This window comes from Schistocerca serialis, chromosome 7 (assembly GCF_023864345.2).
Source record: "Schistocerca serialis cubense isolate TAMUIC-IGC-003099 chromosome 7, iqSchSeri2.2, whole genome shotgun sequence".
Lineage (NCBI taxonomy): Eukaryota > Metazoa > Arthropoda > Insecta > Orthoptera > Acrididae > Schistocerca > Schistocerca serialis.
Window position 1 is genome coordinate 312,503,762 of NC_064644.1, and position 22,916 is coordinate 312,526,677.

Consider the following 22,916-nt stretch of genomic DNA (forward strand, 5'->3'; position numbering starts at 1 on the left):
TTGTATGTGTCCTCTAAATAATGCTGATTTAAAAACCATATCTTTGCCCATGCACTTGCGATGAAGTTACAAGTATCTTTGAGCTGATCTCTATTTCGGAAGGAGAAAATATGCAATCATTGCAAAGGTTGCCCATGAACTCCACCAGGCACTTGAAGGGAATGGTGCTTTTGCCGTTTAATTGGAGGGCATTTTTTCTCCTCCTGATAGAAATTGTATCCTTCACAGAGTTGACAAAGAAACCTGAAGTCATCTCTCCATCCTGAATTTTAATGTGTCAGTATGTTTTCTGAGCCAGTAGCAAGTCTTCATATCCTGTGTAAACATCTTCAGTGAATTGGTAGTTGATGCTGGTTGACTGTGATTTTGTTGGGACCAAGGAATCCATCAAGTGCCGTAGAGCCAGGACAAGAATATGATGTTTACAACCTATATACTCACACTCTTGTAGACCTTTTTTCTGAACTGTCTCTGGAATCTAACATCTACACCACATATTTGCCCTGTATTGACTGCTGTGATGTCCAAAATAATCATTTTGACTCTCTTCCACACATTGTATTCATCTAAGAGGGCCTGCAGTTTGGTAAAGATATCCTCAGTTGACCTGTTTTCACAAGCCAAAATTTCTAGATGCAGAGTTCTTACAGATTTCCTCAGACAGACAATGTGATATTCTCTGTTTTTAGTTTCCTTTCCATAAAAATGAAAGCAGAATTCCTTTTCACCAATAAGTTCTTTGAGCTAGTTCTTGATTTCTACATTTTGTGTCACTTGGTGCCAAATCCCTGATTGTGATGGTGTAGGTACATCTGTTTCATCTTCAGCCAAGTTTTGAAAAACTTTTGATGCTTTTCTTGTTGACGGAGACACTTTTGATAGGAATGGGGATGCTGATTTTGTAGGTTGACACTCTTGTTTCATAGTAGGACTGTTTTCCGAATATCAATGCTGCTTCCACTACCCTTGTCACCCAGAGTGCTACTATTACTGAACTCTTGCACTTGACTTGTTGACTGATCTTGTGAGTTCCTTTGACATTTTAAAGGATGGATCATTGTCCTAAAAGCCACTTTCTCAGTAGTATATCCCAGGATATAGGCTGCAGTAGGTACTGGGAGATGAAGAAGATTGCACAGGATAGAGTAGCATGGAGAGCTGCATCAAACCAGTCTCAGGACTGAAGACCACAACAACAACAACAACATATCCCACTTGGCCTCCTGTTTCAATTTGTCTTCTGTAAAGTTTTTTGCCTTCACTGCAAAGTCAGTTTTCACTCAATTTTATAATACCAAAAATATGAGTAAGATTATTTTCAAACACTTCTTTCCTCCACTTTCTATGATTTTGGAACACTTTCATGAGTTTCTCAGCCTTTGCATGCATTTGCTGTGTAGAAGGAAAAGGGAAGCTCATCTTTTTCCAGAGTTTTACTATTTCTTATGGTATTTTCTTTATACAGTCAGCTCACTCTGAGTTTTTCATGCAACCCCAAAAATCAACCAATGATGTCTCTGTCCAAAAACTTTTGCACAGAATCTCATTCATGTCCTTTTTCATTTCTAGTATGTTGAGATGGCACTTTTTAGTTGTTGTAAAATTTCTTGTCTATATCTTTCCAGCCAACTCTACTACTGATTTGCAACATTTAGTTTTGAACAACATGTTTAAACCATACAATAAAATAAACACTATTGAAGTGGTAACTGTGGAAGCTCTGCTCCAAATAAATGTAATGTGTAATTTTCCTATACCAAATAAATGAAATTATATAGGGTGTGGGAGGTTTTTACATGACCAGACCAAAATAATACTAAAAAAGTAACATATAGGCAATGATTCATCAAATGAACATCAGGAAAGTTAATATTTTGAAAAAAGTTAAAAAGTCATAACCTTAATGAACTCTTACAGTGTTGATACCCACTTCTGTTGTGATATCTTCAACATTCCCATGACAATCACCTTGAGTAAGCTCATAAACAGCCAGCTGTTGCCACCTGTGAGACATGGCCTTGGGCATTGAATATGACCTTCATTTACTATACTTTCTTGGTCACCCTTAAATTGACTGGCCCAAGTAAACATTAGCTCTGGAACAGTGCAGCACCCCAACTGTGCCTTCATACGAATTAAAATCTATTGAGGGTTTGACCCCTTCATGGTTTAAAAACTTTATCATAATATGTTGTGCAACAGATGAAGGAACTGCTTGTATACTAATGACTGTAGTGAAGCCAGAACAGGGTGCAGCAACAAACCAAGCTGATTCCCCCTCCTTAATACACAGACCTTCAGCCCCTTAATCCATCACACGTGGAATTGCTTGCACAGTACACTGGCATAATTACCATTTATATTTGAATCACCCTTGTACTAGGTGCTAATGCAAAATCTGTAATTCTATATCAACATTTCATGCACATTTAATAGCTGTTTTCATTTCTATCTGTTCAGGATTTAGTTAAGTTGAATTGTGTTGGGAACTATTACTTGTACAACTTCAACACAGAAGTGGAATTAATTTTTAAATAAGGTACATCTATTAACCTGATATCCATACTGATATCACAGTTTTGTGTTGCAACATCTTACCATTTTATGATTAACTTTTCTTGTTCGATAACACCACCTGAGGAAAGGCATGACATCTGTTCCTTAATTTATTATTCCAAAAGTACAAACTCAAATTGTACAGAACATTTTAACAGAATTTTAACATAAGTATGTTTTGTGTGATATTCTGCCGTGGCTAATATCATTTTATGACATTTTATAATTATTCCATAATAAGTACTGTGTGATGTTAATGTACCTTTTTGGAATATTATGTGTTGTATAGTATGAATCAATAATACCCTTAACACAAAGAATGTAATTATGGGTGTTGTTGACTTCAGACTGTCATTGAACTGTGTGCAATTCTCCACATTCTCTGCAAAGTGACATAACAGTATTCAATTTTTTTTGTGCTCATTATTTGTTTGTATGACCAGAATTCTGTTTCAGAAAGGCTATGCTCATATTTTTCACTAACTGAACTGTGTATTTGATATTCCTTCAGATATCTACAAACTGTATCTTACCAATGAGTTGAATATCTCAAAATGAACATGTCATGTCTGAGTCTTTACATAAAAGTTATGAGCTGCATTATTACATTTCTTAATTCCCTATGATTAAGCCTACTATAACTTACCCTGCATGAAACCTAAAAGTGATCGCGTTGTGCTAGAAAAAAATCGCAAGTTGAGGCGCTGCAGTCGGCACCGGGGCCGGCGGCGCTGCAGGACTCTTTGAGGCTCTTGTGACACCATGTGGCAACAGTGTGGTGATGTGCCGGTGAAGCAGAGACAGCAGCAGCAACAGCAACAGCAGTACTGCTAATGCAGCTCTGTTGGAGGCACCACTCATGCCAACTACTTGGTTGTGTTGCCTCCTGATGGCCACTGTTTGTAGGCGAGTTTCTTTTACAATATTCTTACACTTCACTTGATTCCAAGTTGCCTGCAATGTTTTGCTGTAGTGAACAACTTAATAAGCCTGTATCAAACCATATAAAATTTCTGAATTAAATTCTACAATTACGTATGCCATAGATCATATTACGTAAATCACATTACTGATATGTGCTCCGAATAAGACAGTATTTCTACTCAGTAGCTGTGTCAGTATATTTTCATTACTTCTTTAAAACGGTATCTAAATATATGTTCAAGTTGATCATGGTCACTTCTAAATTTATTCATACCTATAACTGAATGTTAAAAGTAATTTTATGGAAGTTTCTTATAACCTCAACTAACAAATTTCAGAATTTGGTTGCACTGCATGATTGCTTGCTGATTGCTGAACTGCCTGATTCTTTATTACCTTGTTCCTCCCTGTGGAATACAAATTGCTTTCATTAATATCCCAACTTCAATATTATTTCACACAAGCTGTATGCGACATTTTGTGAAGAAGTAAACTGAATTGTGCTTGCATGTGTATTTATGTGATGCTGTTGTGTAATTAACAAAAACTGAAATATAAAACTGTCCCTAATACATTTGCAAAGTGACAATATTAATGCTGTAACTTTTGTAAAATAAGAGAACGTTTTATATGGAAGGTGCATGGATATTAACATAAACTAAATACAATATGCAGATACAGCAGGCCGCTAGTCAGAAACCAGTGTAAAAAAGGTGTGGAATAGCTAGTCAGTTAGATTTAAATAACTTGGGAGACTGCACATTGTGCTGGAACAGTAAACACATCATAATTCAGCATAATCCACTTTGTACTCACAGAGATACAAGTTAGAACAATGTTAATTTTACTACAATCACAGCACTGTTAGTGAGATTCAGTGTAACTATTCTGGCTGTACATACTAGCTGATGCTTTCTGCTTAATAATTAACATACTCATTTATGTGCCTCATTTGATAATTTTCATTTTGATCAAAGTCCTGCAGGACAGTAAAATTCCTGCTTTTAATTATAGGTGCTTGAAAAATAATTTCATTATTAGTACTGCTATATTGTCCTGTTGTTTGTAAGTTCTTAGTTATAAAAGTATAAATTTTAGTGTATTTCATCTACAGAAAGATCAGCCTACTTGTACTTAAACAAATTTTATTTAGTGGGAACATTTTGTTGCAACTCCTGAATTCTCCAAAAGCTAAGTTTTAGTTTGAAAACATATTATTATATTTCTATAATTGCTAATTTGTGTCATTTCAGTGTTCACAAAATTGTTGGTTGTATATGATTCATATAACAGATTATTATGACTGATATGTACTTGTGTAGCAGTCATGATTAGCTACACCTCATTCTTGCAGCAATGCTCATTACCTATTGCTCAGTAACCTACATAAATCAAAATATTTATATCAAACAAATACCACTTTCTATTAATATGAATGTCATCTTTCCTAGTTAGTTTTCATTTATTAAACTATCTAGGCATAACAAGCATCATATGACATTATCTAATAGTAATGTGTCTGTGTGTAATTCTCATTTACAAAATATTTTGGTAAAATAAACAGATTTACACATGCCATACATTAAACATGGTACTATGTGTAAAAATTCTTTGAGTACAGTTGGGCAAAAGCCTAGATTGGAATCAACATGTAAATAAATTAATCATGAGGCCCAGTTCACCATATTTTGAACCTGAAAGTAAGTCCTATTGCATTGACTTGAGAACAAATATACCATTTATTTTGAATACCTTATCTCCCATTGTCTGCCTGTACCTGTGTAGCCAGTGCAGCTGATTGCCATGGGAGGGACCTAGTACTGCCTGGAATTTTTCCTTGTTTGGAGGACTGAAATAATGTGCACTCAGCCTTGTGAGGCCAACTGAGGAGCTACTTGACCGAGTTGTAGCATTTCCAAGCTCAATGAACCCAAAAACGGCCAGGAGGGTGGTATGCTGCTCACATGGCAATGATGTCATTGGCAGAGGATGACACAGCAGTTACTCGGGCCGGTTGTCCCATCTAGAGCCAGAAAATGGAACTACCTCCCATTATCTTTGGGGGCAGAGCAGCCAAAGTAAATAACAAATCTATTTAGCAAAAATGAGCATTCATTGTGGTACATAGATTCCATTATGATGCTAGTCTGAAGCAAGTTGGTGCTACCTCAGTTATGTTGCATAGCTGCTGTGTATGAACACATATCCACTGACCTTCACCTTTACAAGCAGTTGACTGGAAGTTAAGAGAAAAATTTGATTCAACCACATCTATAAAGCTAATCACATTAAAATTAAACAATGGAAATTCCAGGTTCGAATAGCAATGTAAGGAAAAGATAGATTGCTGTTCTCTGTGAAGATGACACATTGAGTTGCAGGCAGGCACAGTGAAAATACACTTGCACATTAGCTTTCAGCTGAAGCATTTTTCAGAAAAGGAAATACAGAAACACGCACACACACACACACACACACACACACACACACACACATACACAGACAGACAAACACACATGTTCACACAAGCATGCAGATCTTACAAACATGACTGCTATGTTGAAACGTTGAGTCGCAGACAGGCACAACAAAAAGATACTTACACACTAGTTTCAGCCAGAGCCTTCTTCACAAAGGGAAACACACTGCTATCCCACATGTACAGGAGTGACACTGGCTGTTATACTGTCTAAACATTGTACAATGGGCTAGGGACCTGAAAATGTAGCATCTATTTTTGCCAAAATCTGCATCTATTATGAATTCTTTGTGATTTGAAATTGACTTAAAATAAGTTGTGATTGGGGAGCTGTTTGCTCTTGCGAAAGCTTTGACAGTGTTGTTTTTCAAAATGGTCTTTGCTTTTTTCTTTTGGCTCTATTTAAGCTTTCACCAAATGTTGGTTTCTGCTGAGAAGCAGCAGCATTTTCTTGCTGGTGAACAAAGTGCTTCTCTGATTTAATATGGTTATTGACATTATTTTTCTTTCCCCACCAAATTCATTAATTACAAAATCTACAGAATATAAATATTAATCATTAGTGAGCATTCGCAGCTGTGCAAACCATACTTGACAATACTACATATAGAAAAGAGGAGGTACTTAGGGTAGAAGTAGAACCGAATTAGAAATAGAACCAAACATAACTCTGTTTGCATGTTCAAACAATGGAAACTTCGTGTAGGAATAATTAAGACAATTGCATAAAGCTTTTGGCCACAGTCTTCATCAGTAAAAGAGACACACATACACTTTTGCTAATGAAGACTGTGGCCGAAAGCTTTATGTAAGTCTTTTTTAATTGTGCCTGTCTGCAACTTGATGTGTCTTCTTTATGGTAAGTAAGAATCTGTTTGCATGTTACAATAATGCTTTCAGCATGGTCAAGTTGACAGGTTTTGTTTTTTGGTCGCTATAGTGCAGAGTGTAACACTATAAACTGGTAATCAGCATGTAAGTGTAAACCAACCAGAATTATTAGCAACAGAAGGGATGCAGTGCAGGTAAATAAGTTCTGCCTTCCTCTCATGATGCAGCCAGCCAACTTCCGTGTAACCGTGTTCTGTTTTTCTGTGAAAGCAGACTTGACAGGCACTGATAAGGATTGCCAATCCCTTCAAGGGTTACAAGTGGCATAATCGAACTCTGTGATGGACCAGAATTAATTGCTTCTCATTGGAAAATAAGAAAAGAAACAATTAGCAAAACACAACACAAAACATTCAGTAATGGCTACCACACATTTACTTGCTGAGTTGCCAATGTCGTAAAATGCGGTAGTGCAGTCTTCATTAGCAAAAGTGTATGTGTGTCTCTGACCTCTACTGGTGTTTGACACAATCACATTTCAAAACACCTGCCACTTAAAACTACCTCATTTAAGTGTCCACTTTATACCAAATTTTGAAGTTTAACTAGCAGGCAAACATATACATTTATTGTTCAAAAATGCTAGGTCCCGCGGTGGTCTCGCGGTTCTAGGCGCACAGTCCGGAACCACATGACTGCTACAGTCGCAGGTTCGAATCCTGCCTCGGGCATGGATGTGTGTGATGTCCTTAGGTTAGTTAGATTTAAGTAGTTCTAAGTTCTAGGGGACTGATGACCACAGCTGTTAAGTCCCATAGTGCTCAAAGCCATTTGAACCATTTTTTGCTAGGTCCCACAGCTGAGTTCTGTTTTGCATTATGAGGTGTGTATTTTGTACAAACCAGTCAACTGTTGGCAGTTGGTACGGCATCTAGTGCACAGATAAATTGTTGTGTTTCTGCATTTTTTTTATTTTTTATTTTGCAGACACATTCTTATGCACATTATCTTCCCAAATTGGAATTTACCAGGTGATGTGTAAGACCTGTACCAAAATTTGGTTACATTTTCGATATTAATACGCAGAAAATAAACATGTTTCAAACTATATCTGATAAAACTGTTTATTTAGATAAAATTCACAATTAATTAGGATTTATTAGATAATTTCACATTTTGAGGGAGAATTTGCATTTATTGCAAATGTGAATTTTTCAGGACTCTAACAATGGTTGATATCGCTTTGCTATAAGTTAAGGGAAAAGGGTATTAATTAAATCATATGGAAAATAATATAGCAGTCTTATTTTTGAACTGATCAGCTTCATCTGTTATGTTGAAATATTTTTCAAATTTCTTGAATCAAAAGTAATTATTTACACTGTATTTCAACTTGTTATGTAGACAGTTGTTATATGCAAACTATATACATAAAAACATTAATTAAATCAAACAATGGAAGATCCAGGATGAAATGTAACAATATTAGAGAAGGAAAGTTGCTACTCACCATATAGCAGAGATGCTGAGTCACGTTAGGCACAAGAAAATGGCTTTAATGGCCAAAAGATATGACTGTATGAATCTTTTTCTTGTGCCTATCACATTTCAACATCTCCACTATATGGGGAGGAGCGACTTTCCTTCTCAAACATTAATTAAACAGTGAAGTACGTGAAGATTATTCACTGTATGGTGAAGGTATTAAGTCATACTTATAATAAAACTCACCTCTTGACCCCAAGTATTTATTATGTTTCTTTAATCCTTAAGCATTTCAGCATTAAGCCATTTTCAAAGGATCTAAATAAAAAAAGGTCAAACATTGAGAAACATATGAGCAATACCAATATGTATACAGAAGAACTTGTACCCACCAAAATTGTATTGATACAAAGTACCACATCAAATTTAAATGTACAAAGCATAAATGTAAACTGGCTCACATATAACCATGGAATGACAAGGGAAACATCTCCACCAGATGGTGTTAACATACAAAGATGGTATTTTATTACAGTGAATACACATTTTCTGCTTTACAAAAATAATAATTGTACATTTTACTATCACATAGGCACACTACCTTATATGTGTGCACTTGATATGTATAGAAGAACAGAACACAGCCACGAAGTGGACAGTTTGTTACACAACTACCTTGTGTACAAATTTTGTAAAAATATAAAGAACATGAAAAAATATAAAAACAGCTGTAAACAAAGCCAAAGCAAATGTGTATGAAATGTTATTTTTTAGTACATCACGTTGCATATTGATACATAGTGCCTTGCACCAACAGAACCTACATAGTTCCTAATAACTACCTGAGCAGATTGAAGCAACTCCTAAAAAATGTAATCAAAGCCTAGCTGTCACTATTTAAGCTCTTGATGTCATAGAATTACTTTCGCAATCATTATCATTGTCTCACTGATGAGATGAACCAGCCATCAGCGTAGCAAACTGCCTTTACAAAAATAATTTTATGCATTGAATGGTTCACATTGGTGATGAGACAGCAGCCATATGATTGTTGAGAATGTAATCCTATGACAACATGACCTTAAATAGCAACAGCTAGCCTCTGATTCTGTTTTTTGTTGCTCATCTTAATTTTTAGGCATTGATTCAGATCATTCATGCTGTTATTACAATCAATGTGAGTTCAGTTGGTACAAGACACTACATACTGAACTGCAACATAATACAATAAAAATTACCGCTAGTGCCTCTCAAGTAACATTTCATGTATGTTGGCTTAGGCCTCGTCTCTAGCTGTTTTTGTATTTGTCATGTTCTTTATATTTTTTATGTAAGTTGCACATAAAATAATTGTATAACAAAAGTCTACTTCATGCAATGTCTTTTGTTCTTCTGTAGACTTTGAGTACACACTTATACTCTAGTGTTCTCATATGATTGTTAAATATATTCTTATTATTTTTATAACTGCAGAAAATAATTATCTATTCACTGTAAGTCAATGTGATGTTTGTACACTAGTGCTACCTGGCGGAGCTGTTTTCCTTATGATTCCATGGCCACACGTAACCCAGTTGGCACTTATCCTTCATATAATTAAATCTGATGCTGTACTTTGTATCAATAGGATTTTGTTGATTGCAAGTTTTGCTGTGTACATTTTCTGTTCAATTGCTCTTACTCACATGTTTCCCAGTGTAAGCTTTTTCTTCTTCATTTAGTACCTTTAAATATGGCTTGATACTGAAACTTGTTAGGAATAAAGAAATGGAACAAATTCTTGTAGTCAAAATTGAGTTTGTTTCAAGTGCTGAATATGACTGCTATGTCTCACAAAGCTTTTGTGCAATATGCATTTATTAAGTAGTAGACATCTGCTCAGGCAGGTGCTATTGACAATCAACAGTCAGTTTCGCTGCAGCTGCGTGTGTGTGTGTGTGTGTGTGTGTGTGTGTGTGTGTGTGTGTGTGTGTGTGATGTGGAACTTCTAGTAGAGAAAGAGTAAGAGCTCAAAAGCTAGAGTAAATATGGTTTTCTGTTGAGTGTTTATATGCACCTCACATCTGTCAATTATAGGTGAGTGAGTACCTTCCCTTTCTTTCATGTATTATGTTCAGCTAACATACATACCTGTGTGGTGTACATGTAGTGGCAAAAGAATGTGCCTCAAAACCCGGTCAATTCTTTAAGCTATTATATTTGTTTACATCCTCATATAAAACATCTTCATGGCTGAAAGTCTTTGTTTGGTTATATTTGTCTATATGACACACATCTGTAGGTGAGGGATTGCCTTTCTTCATTATTTTTTTTTTTTCCCCCACCCTGGACTTTTTGTTATTGTGGTATTTTATGTTTGTTTATAGCTATGGAGTGCAACATCCACCATTTCATTTGTTGCTTCTTTGGTGTGGTGTTCAAGAAGTGATAGTTCTTAAACTGCAGTATGTTCACTAACAAAATTGGCTCATCACCATCATTGCGGTGCTACCTCCAATAGCTGTTTGCTGAGTAACCTTCCAATTGATCATATACATGAGTCCATGTTTCATTGTTACTAACAATTACAATGTGGTGAATGTTTCTCCACAAACACTTGCAATAAATTAAGTTTGTTTCTAAGGTATTGTACAAACAAATACAGCATCCTGTATCGTATTATTCTTGCTTATTGACTAATCATTCTGCAGGAGTCAAACTAACTAGAGAGTCGTAAATGAACTAAGTGTTAACACATATATAAGAAAACTAACAAAAGTGTACTAAGCTCAAAAATCCTAAGCAAAATTCACTTGTAAGGGTTTAATTACTGAATAAAGAATGTATCACTGTAAAATCAATTGAAATTATTGCATTTGCTCCATATTTATAACTGAATAGTATTTATTTGTGATTACCAGTATGTAATTGCAATGACAATGTTTCAGGTGATGCCTGTGTCGACACCTTAAAACACTGCAGTGCCTACAAGATGCAGTGTAATCGTTTTTGGGTAATTAAGACAAAATGTTGCTACACATGTTCACTCAGGTAGCACAGACATTAATTTATTGTGAAAGTGTGTGTGTGTATGTGTACGTGTGTTTGTGTTTTATGCTGCCAAAAAGATTTTGATCTGATATTTCCAAGACTCAAAAGAGCATTTATGAATGGAGAGAAAGACAAGTGAAAACAGGTTACAAAGAACTAATGTACCCTGATAACTGATGTGATTCTTTAGAAATAAGTACTTGCCAATGCAGTGTTGTGTCAGATATTCTTTCACGACCACTTCACAAAAAAATGTGAAGTTATCTATATTGAAACTGCCATCCAAAAACCTCATAATATTGTACATAGTGATTAAAATCAAAAATGTAAATGATAAATATTTCATATTGAAACTGGATAGCACCTCCTGTGTGTGTACAATTGTTATTTCATTAACAATATTGTGATAAAACGAAATCATCAGAATATTGGAATGTATGATACTTCAAAGCAGTGAAATGCTAGCCATGTTCCTGTACAGACTGTGTGACGAATGCCATATATATCTCCCTGGCCACTAATATTTCAAAAAAGTTTTTTAACAGTGTCTCCCAGTACGCTGCCTATTATTACTGTTTTGTATTATGATTTCATGCAGAAGTCATCTATTTTCATTCCATGACTGTTACAATGTTTTTTTTGTTACATATGTATATTGGATTTTGTTATGACAATTCCATTCCACATAGTAGTGAATTAGTTAATATTCCAACATGACTGTTAAATATTCATGAAAATAACTGTTACAGAATAACTCATATCTTATTCTTGTTCTGTAAAAACTGTCACAGACAGACATCACTTGAAATTATTGTTTGCTATACATGTTCTTCCCCTACTCTGATTAAAAACCAATAGCCATTTTTCTTTGCCATAAACCATTCAGTGTTCATCCCTTAGTATACTTTATTTCATATGTTCCAACCACTATTTTCTGATTATTACAGAACTTTATATTTACAGTTATTATTTTTAAGCCTATATATTATGTCTACTATCATGCAGATCTTTGACTCAAAAGCATTTTTAAATGTTTTGTTTTCTGTTGGAAATTAGAACTTGGCTTTGTAATTGTGCTATTATCTTGCAACTATCCACTCTCACTTTGGATTCTTGACAACTTATTCAATTTTGTCATATTCTGTTGTTCAAACAAATACTTGCCAGTGTGCTAACTTCTCAGGATCCATTCATTAATTCATTCATTCACACACCAATTTCTATAAAACTCATCATGGAGGGGGGCTTTCAAATACGTGGAAAGAGTCCAGTTTGTATAAAAGGAGAAAACAGCCATTAAAAGCTACTTCAATATAGTATACTGACTCTTAAGTTCCTTTTTTTATGCTTGTATAATATATGAGTGTGAAAAGGTTCCAAAAATATACAACTGTGTGGTGACAGCCCCTGAGCTCTGGAGACTGACTGTCTCAGGCTGTGTTCATGTGTGAGATTCTTACATGTTGCCATTTCACTGAAGTGAAACACTAATATTATTACATAGTATTTCTATTGGATCCTGTTCAAGTGTTCATTGACTACTAAATTCATATGAGTAGATCTCCCACATGCTTCTGAATAACTTAATACCTTCCAAGTGAATGTCTTTTATACCATCGTCTTGTAAGCCTAGCATGCACCTTATAACAGCTAATTATTTGCACACAGATTTCCAGCTTGGGTGCTGTTTTTCTTGGCTAGTAGGTCTCCACCACTTACTTGTCAAAAGAGATGGAAAATGCTATCAAACACTATTACAAAATCTGCATTTGCTACAGCTTCTTCCTGTTCCCATCACATATAATATGTTGGAAGGGGGACTGCATGTGTATGTGTGTTGTTCAAATTATATTCAGTATTTTTGCAGGGGAGGAATCTAATCCCCTGAAGTATATTCATGTTTTTCGATACTTGCACCATAAAGGAACATAGCCGTTCAAATTACAGTTTCAATTTATATGACACGCAGCCATCAAATGAAACTATATTTTCGTATAACTGTATTACATATAGTATTTTTGAGATGTCTTATATTAGATGGGATGAAACCTAAGACAGCAACAAGATGTATACAGTGAACGGAGTATTAAATTGGTTTGTTACACATGTGCCATTATCTATTATAACAGTTCATAACTTGCAAATCAGCTTCTCATCCACACTAAGTAGTTTCCATGCAGGAGCACCACCATTACATGGGTGAAGTTACTATACAATAGTGACATATTAGTGACACACACACAAAATCTGTCAAATAAGAAAATATGATTGTGATGGTGGTCTTCATAAAAGGACTAATTAAGTGGCAACATGTTCCTGAAAAACATTACTCAATCAGAAAAAAGATACTGAAGAACTGTTTAACTGAAAATCAAGTAGGAAATAGCTATTTCTGTTAAGTTTCCTGGCTTTTGATACGTAGGCATAAGGTGGAGAATGAATTTTACACATCTTCACTGCATACTAATATGATTTTAATACTTTGCAGATAATTATTTGTCATGGAACTATGAATTGTTCTAGGAATCGTGTCTGTGTTTTCTAAATGGCTGTGGATTGTCTAATTAACAACACTATAAAAGGATGAACATTTGTGCTAATTTTGCTGACAGAATGTATTAAAGATAGGAAGCAATATGAATTAACTGATTTCTGCTGCTCGTGGTGGAGAATTTAATTTTGCACACAGAAATATAGTCATGTACTTCATACAAGATATTTCTTCCTTCAGCGCCATGTATCATGAGAGATCTTTTGTACATTCACAACAGAGCCATTGTTTGGAAATACTTTTAAAGGCTAGTGTAAGGTATTTTGTCAGTTGTATTTTTTTTACTAGGGAGCAAATTTATTTTTGCTGTATTCAAAGAACAACAATTATATTCCAATAAAAATAATGTATCACTGCCAGTTTGTACAGCTATTTATTTATTTAATTGTACACCAGTTGTATCTCAGCAAACAATATGTTGTGGTACCAGAACATTAAAAGTATACCATGAATATAACTGAATCTGAGTACTCAGTGTGGATGCTCTTAAAATTATTAAATGACAATTCTTATTATTATTTATTTTCAAATTTTTGATTCCTCTGAGTCTGATATTCATATTTTGTATACTGAATCATCAGCTATGAGATTTTAGTTACGTGCTATTGCATGATACAAAAGGTATTCTTTTTTTAAAAAAAAGGAAAACAGAAAAACTTGGTGCTATTAATGCTAAGAGGCTTTAAAGCATAAGTGCAAATGGTTTGAATATTGGATGTTCATTTTTATGTGGAATGAATAAATTATATTTTCCTAATGAGGATATGCTCATTATAACCATAGTTATTCCAATCAGAAGTACTGCTGTAACTGTAGTACTGACACCTAAAATATTTATGTACATACCTCATGTTTGCTTTGTAGCTTTTGGGCAAATGATAAATTACACTGCCTATAATGTGTATGTTTTTAACATCCACACAACATCTAGTCCCATGACTGAAATATTTTAGTGTATTGTACAGGTTATGGATTCCATGAACCACATTTATTTCATTTTCAAATATCTTATAGATAGTGGGGCACGCTTTTCAACACTACTTCTGAATTTGGAACCCCCTTTTTTGTATATAATTTTTGTACGATGGAAAACTTGAAACTTCCCTTTTACAATAGTAATTATATATTTCATGACAATAATTTATTTATATAAAGTTGTAAAACTTTGTTAATTTCTTGTATACTTGTGATTACTGAAATATTTGTAAAATATGTACAATTTAAAATGTAGAAATTAAGAACATTGCTTGTAATTTGGCAGATCATTAATTTTGTCAGTATTCTTCAGTGCAGTATTGTTCACCATATTGTTTAACTGTGCCATAATGGCAGTAATAAAGATATATGCCAAATAATGTCTCATTGAATTATTAACTATTCTCGCTCTCCACTCTTACGAGGTTATGTACATTGTAGTCCATATTTTTAGCTCCTCTTTATGGGTAGTTTTCTGGAAAGACAAAATGAATGCATAAGTCTTGCAATGGCAGATTCCTAGTAACTAGTATTTTAACTCAAGTGCTGTCCTCAAAAATTAATTAATTCATCTACAGATTGTGTTGTGTAAATTCCAGAAAATCCATCATGAAGGACAACCTTCAGGGACCCTGAAAAATTAAAATTATGTATTAACTGCCAGATGCAGTCACTGCAAGCCATTTCTATAATGTGCATTAACAACCTGTTAAACTGATACTGCTGTTCACATTGATAATTATGGGAATTACTTCTGAATTATATTGTTCATCAGAAAAACAAATGCCTTGGAAACATCACTGTTGTTCCCCTAAAGTAGTCAGCTGCTATATTTCAAACTGAAGCTTCTGAAAAAAGTCATCAGACTTATATCTGCCGCATATACAGATGAATCGGGTCATCTGTTGTTGAAAATGTGGAACTTCCCCTTATTGATAGAAAATCATTTTAATCAATCATACAACACAAGAGTAAAGATAATTTTATGCTTCCAGTTCACTGATTAAAATTATGCCCTCAGGCTCCCCAATATATGGGAATGAAAATCTTCAGTAAGCTTAAAGCTAGAACATGAAACTAGATCCATGGAAATAGAGTTTCATGATGTTCTGATACAACCATGTTTCTAATTGGTGAATGAATTCATGAAGAGAAAGTTGATAATTTAAGCAGGTTGTCATTGATCCTCAGCACTCTAGTGTAAATACGATTTTATTCTCAGAAAAAACATTAACTTTAGAATACTGCTCCTTCTCATTAGCTATAATTTGACATATAAGTGAATTGTATTACTAATGTTTGATGTGTCTCCTGTACATCTGTGTCTCTGATGACTAATAAGTCTATGTTATGAGAAATATAAGTCACTATTCACTGTAATTTCATACAGAAGACTGACTTGTGATCATAGTCAAAAGTTTAAAAAATTTACATCGCTGAGTCCATATATTCCAATAAATTATGAAAGTGATTAATAATGTAAGTTGTTAATGTTGAGATTACTGAGGTTTCCTGATTTTCTGCTCAATATTTGATGGCAGTCTGTTACAGACATTAGCATCATAATATAAAACTATGTTATGAGCACTGTGGAAAGTATTTATACTTCTAGTATTATTTGTGATCGTGACATTCACAGTTCATCTTAAATTTGCTCATCTTAAATTCACCACAAATACAAAAAAAGGAAAAGAAAATGGAATATATGGATGGGATGGAATCTGTACATGTGATGTACGTGTACAGACAAACAAATGATTACAATTACAACAAAATGAAATGATTTGTTCAAGATAAGGAACTTCACAGGTATGTTGGTCCACCTCTGGCACTTATGGAAGCTGTCATTTGGCTTGGAATTGATTGACAAAAGTTGCTGGATCTCCTCCAGGGGGATAGCGTGGCAAATTCTGTCCCTTTGGTGTGTTATATCATCAAAATCCTGAGATGGTTAGAGGGCCCAGCCCCTATTGCTCCAAACATTCTCAGTTGCAGGGCGATCGAGCAAACTCACTGGTGAAGGTAGGGTGTGGCAAGCACAAAGACAACCAATAGGAACTGTTGCCGTGTGCAGGTAAGCATTATTTTGCTGAAATGTAAGCCCAGGATGACTTAAAATGAAGGGCAATAAAACTGGATGTAGAATATCGCTGACAAACCATTGTGCTTTAAGGGTGACAACCAAAGAGGTCCTGCCATGAAAATAAATGGCTCCCTGAGCCACCACTCCTAGCTGTGGTAAAATTAGAAGAATCTACCTTTTGTGATGAAACTACTTCTAGTCAAATAATAGACAAAATGTCAATGGCTTCAGCCATTGATTACTATAATGTGAAGGAGGCAGAAGATAGTTCCAAATTGATGGAACAAATTAATTTTAAACAGGGATTGCTTGAAGAAAATCAAAGTATACAGGAATGTTTGGTAGCTGAAGATATTAAATTATTATTGAAATTAATAACTCAACAAAACTTAAAACTGGACAAAAGAGTAGTGACATTAAAAGGGGATTTAAAGTTAAATTTGGGTATAGGTATCAAAAATTTGGACAAGAAAATATATTCAGTGCAAATCTGCATAGAAGAAAAAATAGATATGATGTCTTTGCAGAAAATGTAGGATCATCATTAGATTCTTGGAGTCAGAATTTGCAGGATAGTGGAGAGGAGACTGAAAAAGTTTGAGGAAATGGAAATTGATGTTGTTGATTCGTGTCAGGATGAATTAAGAGAAGTAGTATTCTTCTAATGATATAATTTCTGATGCAAAGCAAAAAGCAGTCACTGATATTGAGAAAGTGGACTAATTGCAGAGAATGTTGCTGTAAATATTGATGTAATTAATGTATTGAACCTGAATGTGTGCAAGTAATGAATGAAACTGTGAACAAACTTGATGATCATGCTGAAGATAAGAGTAGGTATTGTGTAATTAATAATAAGATAAGTGGAAAGCAATCAGTAAAATTTGTGCAAGTAATATTGTGAGAAAAAGAGGTAATATTGAAAAGGCAAAGGGTACCAAAGTAAAGAAACCTACTGTGAAGCTCCCAGCAATAGTCATGTACAAATTATTAGAAGTTGACAGTAAAGTAAACAATCTGAAGGAAGAAATTCTTGCCGGCCGGAGTGGCCGAGTGGTTCTAGACAGTACAGTTTGGAACTGCGCGACCACTACGGTCGCAGGTTCGAATCCTGCCTCGGGCATGGATGTCCTTAGGTTAGTTAGGTTTAGGTAGTTCTACGTTCTAGGGGTCTGATGACCTCAGAAGTTAAGTCCCATAGTGCTCAGAGCCATTTGAACCATTTTTTTTTTTTTAAGAATTTCTTGCTGTAAATATGCAGAAGGTAATTTTCAAAGTAGAAATCATATTCAATGCATTTGTGCTCATTGTGTCTCAAAGTTCAAAATTTTGTTGTGTTTTGTGGCATAGCAGCAAATTTTTTTAAAAAGTAGATGAGGAATTCCACAAAATTTTGCAAAACTAGATGCAAAGGCAGGGAGTCAATGTAATGGTGAACCCATGAGTAGTTAATGTGTTCAGTTAATATGTTACATGGCGAGTGACTCCTCCCCAGTGTGGTTATTCTGTTCTTCCTTTCACAGATCACTCTTCTCCTCTAAATGTCCTCTCTGTAGGGTACGGTATTGTGGTCTTCAGTCTGAAGACTGGTTTGATGCAGCTCTCCATGCTACTCTCCTGTGCAAGCCTCTTCATCTCCATATAAGTACTGCAACTTACATCCACTTGAACCTGTTCACTGTGCTCTAGCTTGCTCTACCTCTATCATTTTATCTGCTCTCCCCATTCCCCCACTATGCACACACAAATGTCCCTCCAATACTAAACTGATGACCTTTTGATATCTTGGAATGGGTCATATCAACTGATATCTTTTTTAGTGAAGTTATGCTGCAAACTTCTTTTCTTCTCAATTCCAATCAGTACTTCTTGATTAGTTACACAATCTGTTCACCCAGTTGTTAGCATTCTTCTGTAGCATCACATTTCAAAGGCTTGTATTCTCTTCTTGTTGGAACTGTTTATCATCCACATTTCACTCATTATAAGGCTACATTCCAGACAACTACCCTCAGAGAAGACTTTCTAATGCTTAAATTTATAATCACTTTTGACAAATTTCTCTTCTATAGGAATGCATTTGTGCCATTGCCAGTCCACATTATATATCCTCCCTACTTTTACCATCATCATTTATATTACTGCCCAAATAGCAAAACTCAATACTCTTGTTTTGCTTTTGTTGATTTTCATCTTATATCTTCCTTTCAAGACTCTGTTCATTCTGTTCAACTGCTCTGCCATGTCCTTTCTGTCTCTGACAGAATTACAATGTCATCAGCAAACCTCAAAGTTTTTATTTCTTCTTTCTGAACTAATTGTCTCCACAAACTTCTCTATGGTTTCTTTCACTGCTTGCTGAATGTATAGATTAAATAACACTGAGTATTGGCTACAAGCCTGTCTCACTCCCTTCTCAACCACTGCCTCCCTTTCATGTCCCTTGGCTCGTATAACTGCCATATGGTTTCTGTAAAAGTGAATAACCTTTAGCTTCCTGTATTTTACACATGCTAGCTTCAGAATGTCAAAGAATGTATTCCAGTCAACACTGTCAAAAGCTTTCTCTAAGTATAAACGTGCTATAAATGTATGTTTACTTTTTTCTAATCTATCTTCTAAGATAAGTCATAAGTTGAGTATGGCCTTCCATATTTCTTCAAGTTTCTCCAGAACCCCAACTGATCTACCCCAAGGTTGACTTCTACCAGTTTTTACATCTTTCTGTGAATGATTCATGGCACTATTAAATTGATAGTTTTGTAATGTTCACATCTGTCAGCACCTGATTTCTTTGGAATTGGAATTATTACATTCTTCTTTTAGTCTGAAGGTATTTCCCTTATCTCCCATATCTTGCACACCAGATGGAATACTTTTGTCATGGCTGGCTCCCCCAAGGATATCAGTAGTTCTGAGGAAATGTTGTCTGCTCTAAGGGCCTTGTTTCGATTTATGTCTTTTAGTGCTCTGTCAAATTCTTCTCACAGTATCACATCTCCCATCTCATCTTCATCTGCTTCCTTCTCTCTTTCTACGATATTGCCGTCAACTTCATTTCCCTTGTATATTTTCCCTCTATACACTCCTTCCATCTTTCAGCTTTCCCTGTTTTGCTTGGCGCTGGTTATTCTTCTGAGTCTTTGATATTCATACAGTTACTTTTCTTTTCTCCATGTATCTATTTAATTTTCCAATAGATGATATGTATCTGCCTCATAGTTATACGTGCTTCTATAGATTTGCATTTGTCCTCTAGCCATTTCTGCTTAGCCATTTGCATTGTCTTTCACTCCCATTTTTTACATATCTGAGTTCTGTTTTGTCAGCTTCATTTGCTGCATTTTTATATTTTCTCTTTTCCTCAATTAAGCCTAATATCTCCTGTGATATCTAAGGATTCCAACTATGTCTTGTTTTTTTACCTATTTTATTCTATCATGTCTTCATTAGTTCATCACTCAAAGCTACCCATACATCTTCTACTGTATTTCTTTGCCCTGTTTCAGTCAATCATTGTCTAATGCTCCCTCAGGAAGTTTCAACAATCTCTGGTCTTACAAATTATCTAGTCCCAGCTCCTTAATTGACTACATTTTTGCAATTTATTCGGTTTTAATCTACAGTTCAGCACCAATCATTTATGGCCACAGTCCACATCTGCTCCTGGAAATGTCTTCCAGTTCAAAATCTGGGTCAAGAATCACTGTCTTTCCATTAAGTAATCAATCTGAAACATTCCAGTGTTACAGGTGTCTTCCATAAGTACAAGTTTCTTACATGGTCCTTAAACAAAGTGCTAGTGATGATTCTATTACGCTCACTGCAAAATTCTACCAGACGGCTTCCTTTTTCATTCATTTCCCTCAGTCCATATTCTCCTACTATTTTTCCTTCTCTTCCTTGTTCTGATGTCAAATTCCATCCCCCATCACAGTTAAATTTTCCTCTCCCTTATTTATCAGAATAATTTCTTTTGTCTCTTCATACATCCTTCCAATCTCTTCATTGAGTCCTCTCTCGGGCTTGGGTGTGTGTGTGTTTGTCTTAAGAATAATTTAGGTTAAGTAGTGTGTAAGCTTAGGGACTAATGACCTTAGCAATGAAGTCCCGTAAGATTTCACACACATTTGAACATTTTCTTCATCATCTGAAGAACTAGTTAGCATATAAACTTGTACTGTTGTGGTGGGAATCTGCTTTGTGTCTATCTTGGCTACAATAATGTGTTTACAACACTGTTAATAGAAGCTTACAATATTCCTATTCTCTTATTCATTATTAAACCTACAGCAGAAGAAAATGTAATCATCCTTTATCATGCTCAGTCACTATATTTGTAAAAGTCTAGTATTTCAATGACTTTTTTAATATCAGCAAACACTGTTAGTATTTTAGATGAAAGAATCAGATTGTGTTTAAATATTAAGTCATCAGAATTTGGTGAAAAGTGTCTTATCTATGTTTAAGGATTACTAATTTTGGTAAGATTTTTTAATTAATTTCAGAATATTTTTCATCTTAATGTATGAAGTTGAGAAAGTAGTTAGCCAACAATGTAGCAGCAGTTGAAATGAATTTACAGTCTTTTGGTCAGTTCAAAAAAGGAAATGAAACTGTGAGCTATCAGATTTTCTCAGTTCATAATTAATGGTGTGCTTCACTGTTAAAGACCCTGATCTGTAGAGCTCAAACACTTTCAGAGAACCTCACCAAAGAACTGCAGCACCTATGGATAGTGTTTCAAAGAAATGGCTACTCAGATCATCAAACTGAATGGGAGATGCATTTAAAATCAAGAATGCCTGAGAAAGAGATTGAGACTGAGACTAAGGAAGAGAAGCCAAAAATCATGTTTGTATCTTATGCTGGCCCAATATCTGGAAAGATTGGTAGACTCTTATGAAAAGGTGGCATCCATTGCATTTCACTCCCTTCACCTAAGATAAAAGTACTCTTTGTAATATTATTCCTTTCAGACCTGAGGACAGAAAATTTTTCTTCATATGGTAGTGTTCTTAGGTGATTTTTTTAATGATTTTAGATGCAAAACTTATACAAAAATTTGTACCCATTTTCAAAACAATCTTTGTACTCTTGGCTTCATTTTATTGACTAAAATAACTAATTACAAAATATTCTCTATTCTAATGAATAGTAAAATGATCATTCAAAAATTACCATGCAAAATTACAATAAAAGTATTCATATCTAAAAACAAAGATGATGTAACTTACCAAACGAAAGTGTTGGTATGTTGATAGACACACAAACACACACACAAAATTCAAGCTTTCTCAACCCATGGTTGCTTCATCAGGAAAGAGGGAAGGAGAGGGCAAGATGAAAGGATGTGGGTTTTAAGGGAGAGGGTAAGGAGTGATTCCCATCCCGGGAGCAGGAAGACTTACCTTAGGGGGAAAAAAGGACAGGTATACACTCGCACACACACACACACACACACACACACACATATCCATCCGCACATATACAGACACAATCAGACCCTCTCCCTTAAAACACACATCTTTCGTCTTGCCCTCTCCTTCCCTCTTCCCTAATGAAGCAACCATGGGTTGCGAAAGCTTGAATTTTGTGTGTGTGTTTGTGTTTGTTTGTGTGTCTATCAACACACCAACGCTTTCGTTTGGTAAGTTACATCATCTTTGTTTTTAGATATATTTTTCCCACATGGAATGTTTCCCTCTATTATATTCATATTATTAATAAAAGTATTCAGTTATACAGTGGAATAGCGCAGTAACGATATTCATGTATTCTGGTGGTCACGAGCTTCTGTGCACTTCTACCCTGACTTGCAGAAATTTTCATAGTGATGACCAACAGTTGGTAGCATTTGTGACTGATGAAAAGACTGAACATCTATAAATGTGTACTTCAGGTTTCTCTTGGGGAAAAATACTTCTGGTTCAACTAAGCTACAATATAAGTTAATGTACAGAATTTTAGCCAGAGGGTCTGAAAGAATTAAAGCAATCTAG

At 35.0% G+C, this 22,916-nt stretch overlaps 1 protein-coding gene across 1 annotated transcript in view; it reads left to right on the forward strand.

The window, feature by feature from the left end:
- LOC126413038 (A disintegrin and metalloproteinase with thrombospondin motifs 12-like) overlaps positions 1 to 15,171 on the forward strand; it is a 354,477-nt gene extending 339,306 nt beyond the window's left edge. Inside the window, exon 20 of the mRNA XM_050082933.1 lies at positions 11,203 to 15,171. Within this exon, the coding sequence (XP_049938890.1) occupies positions 11,203 to 11,309 (107 nt within the window). The 3' untranslated portion in view covers positions 11,310 to 15,171. The remainder of the gene's footprint in view (positions 1 to 11,202) is intronic.
- The last annotated feature ends 7,745 nt before the right edge of the window (positions 15,172 to 22,916 follow it).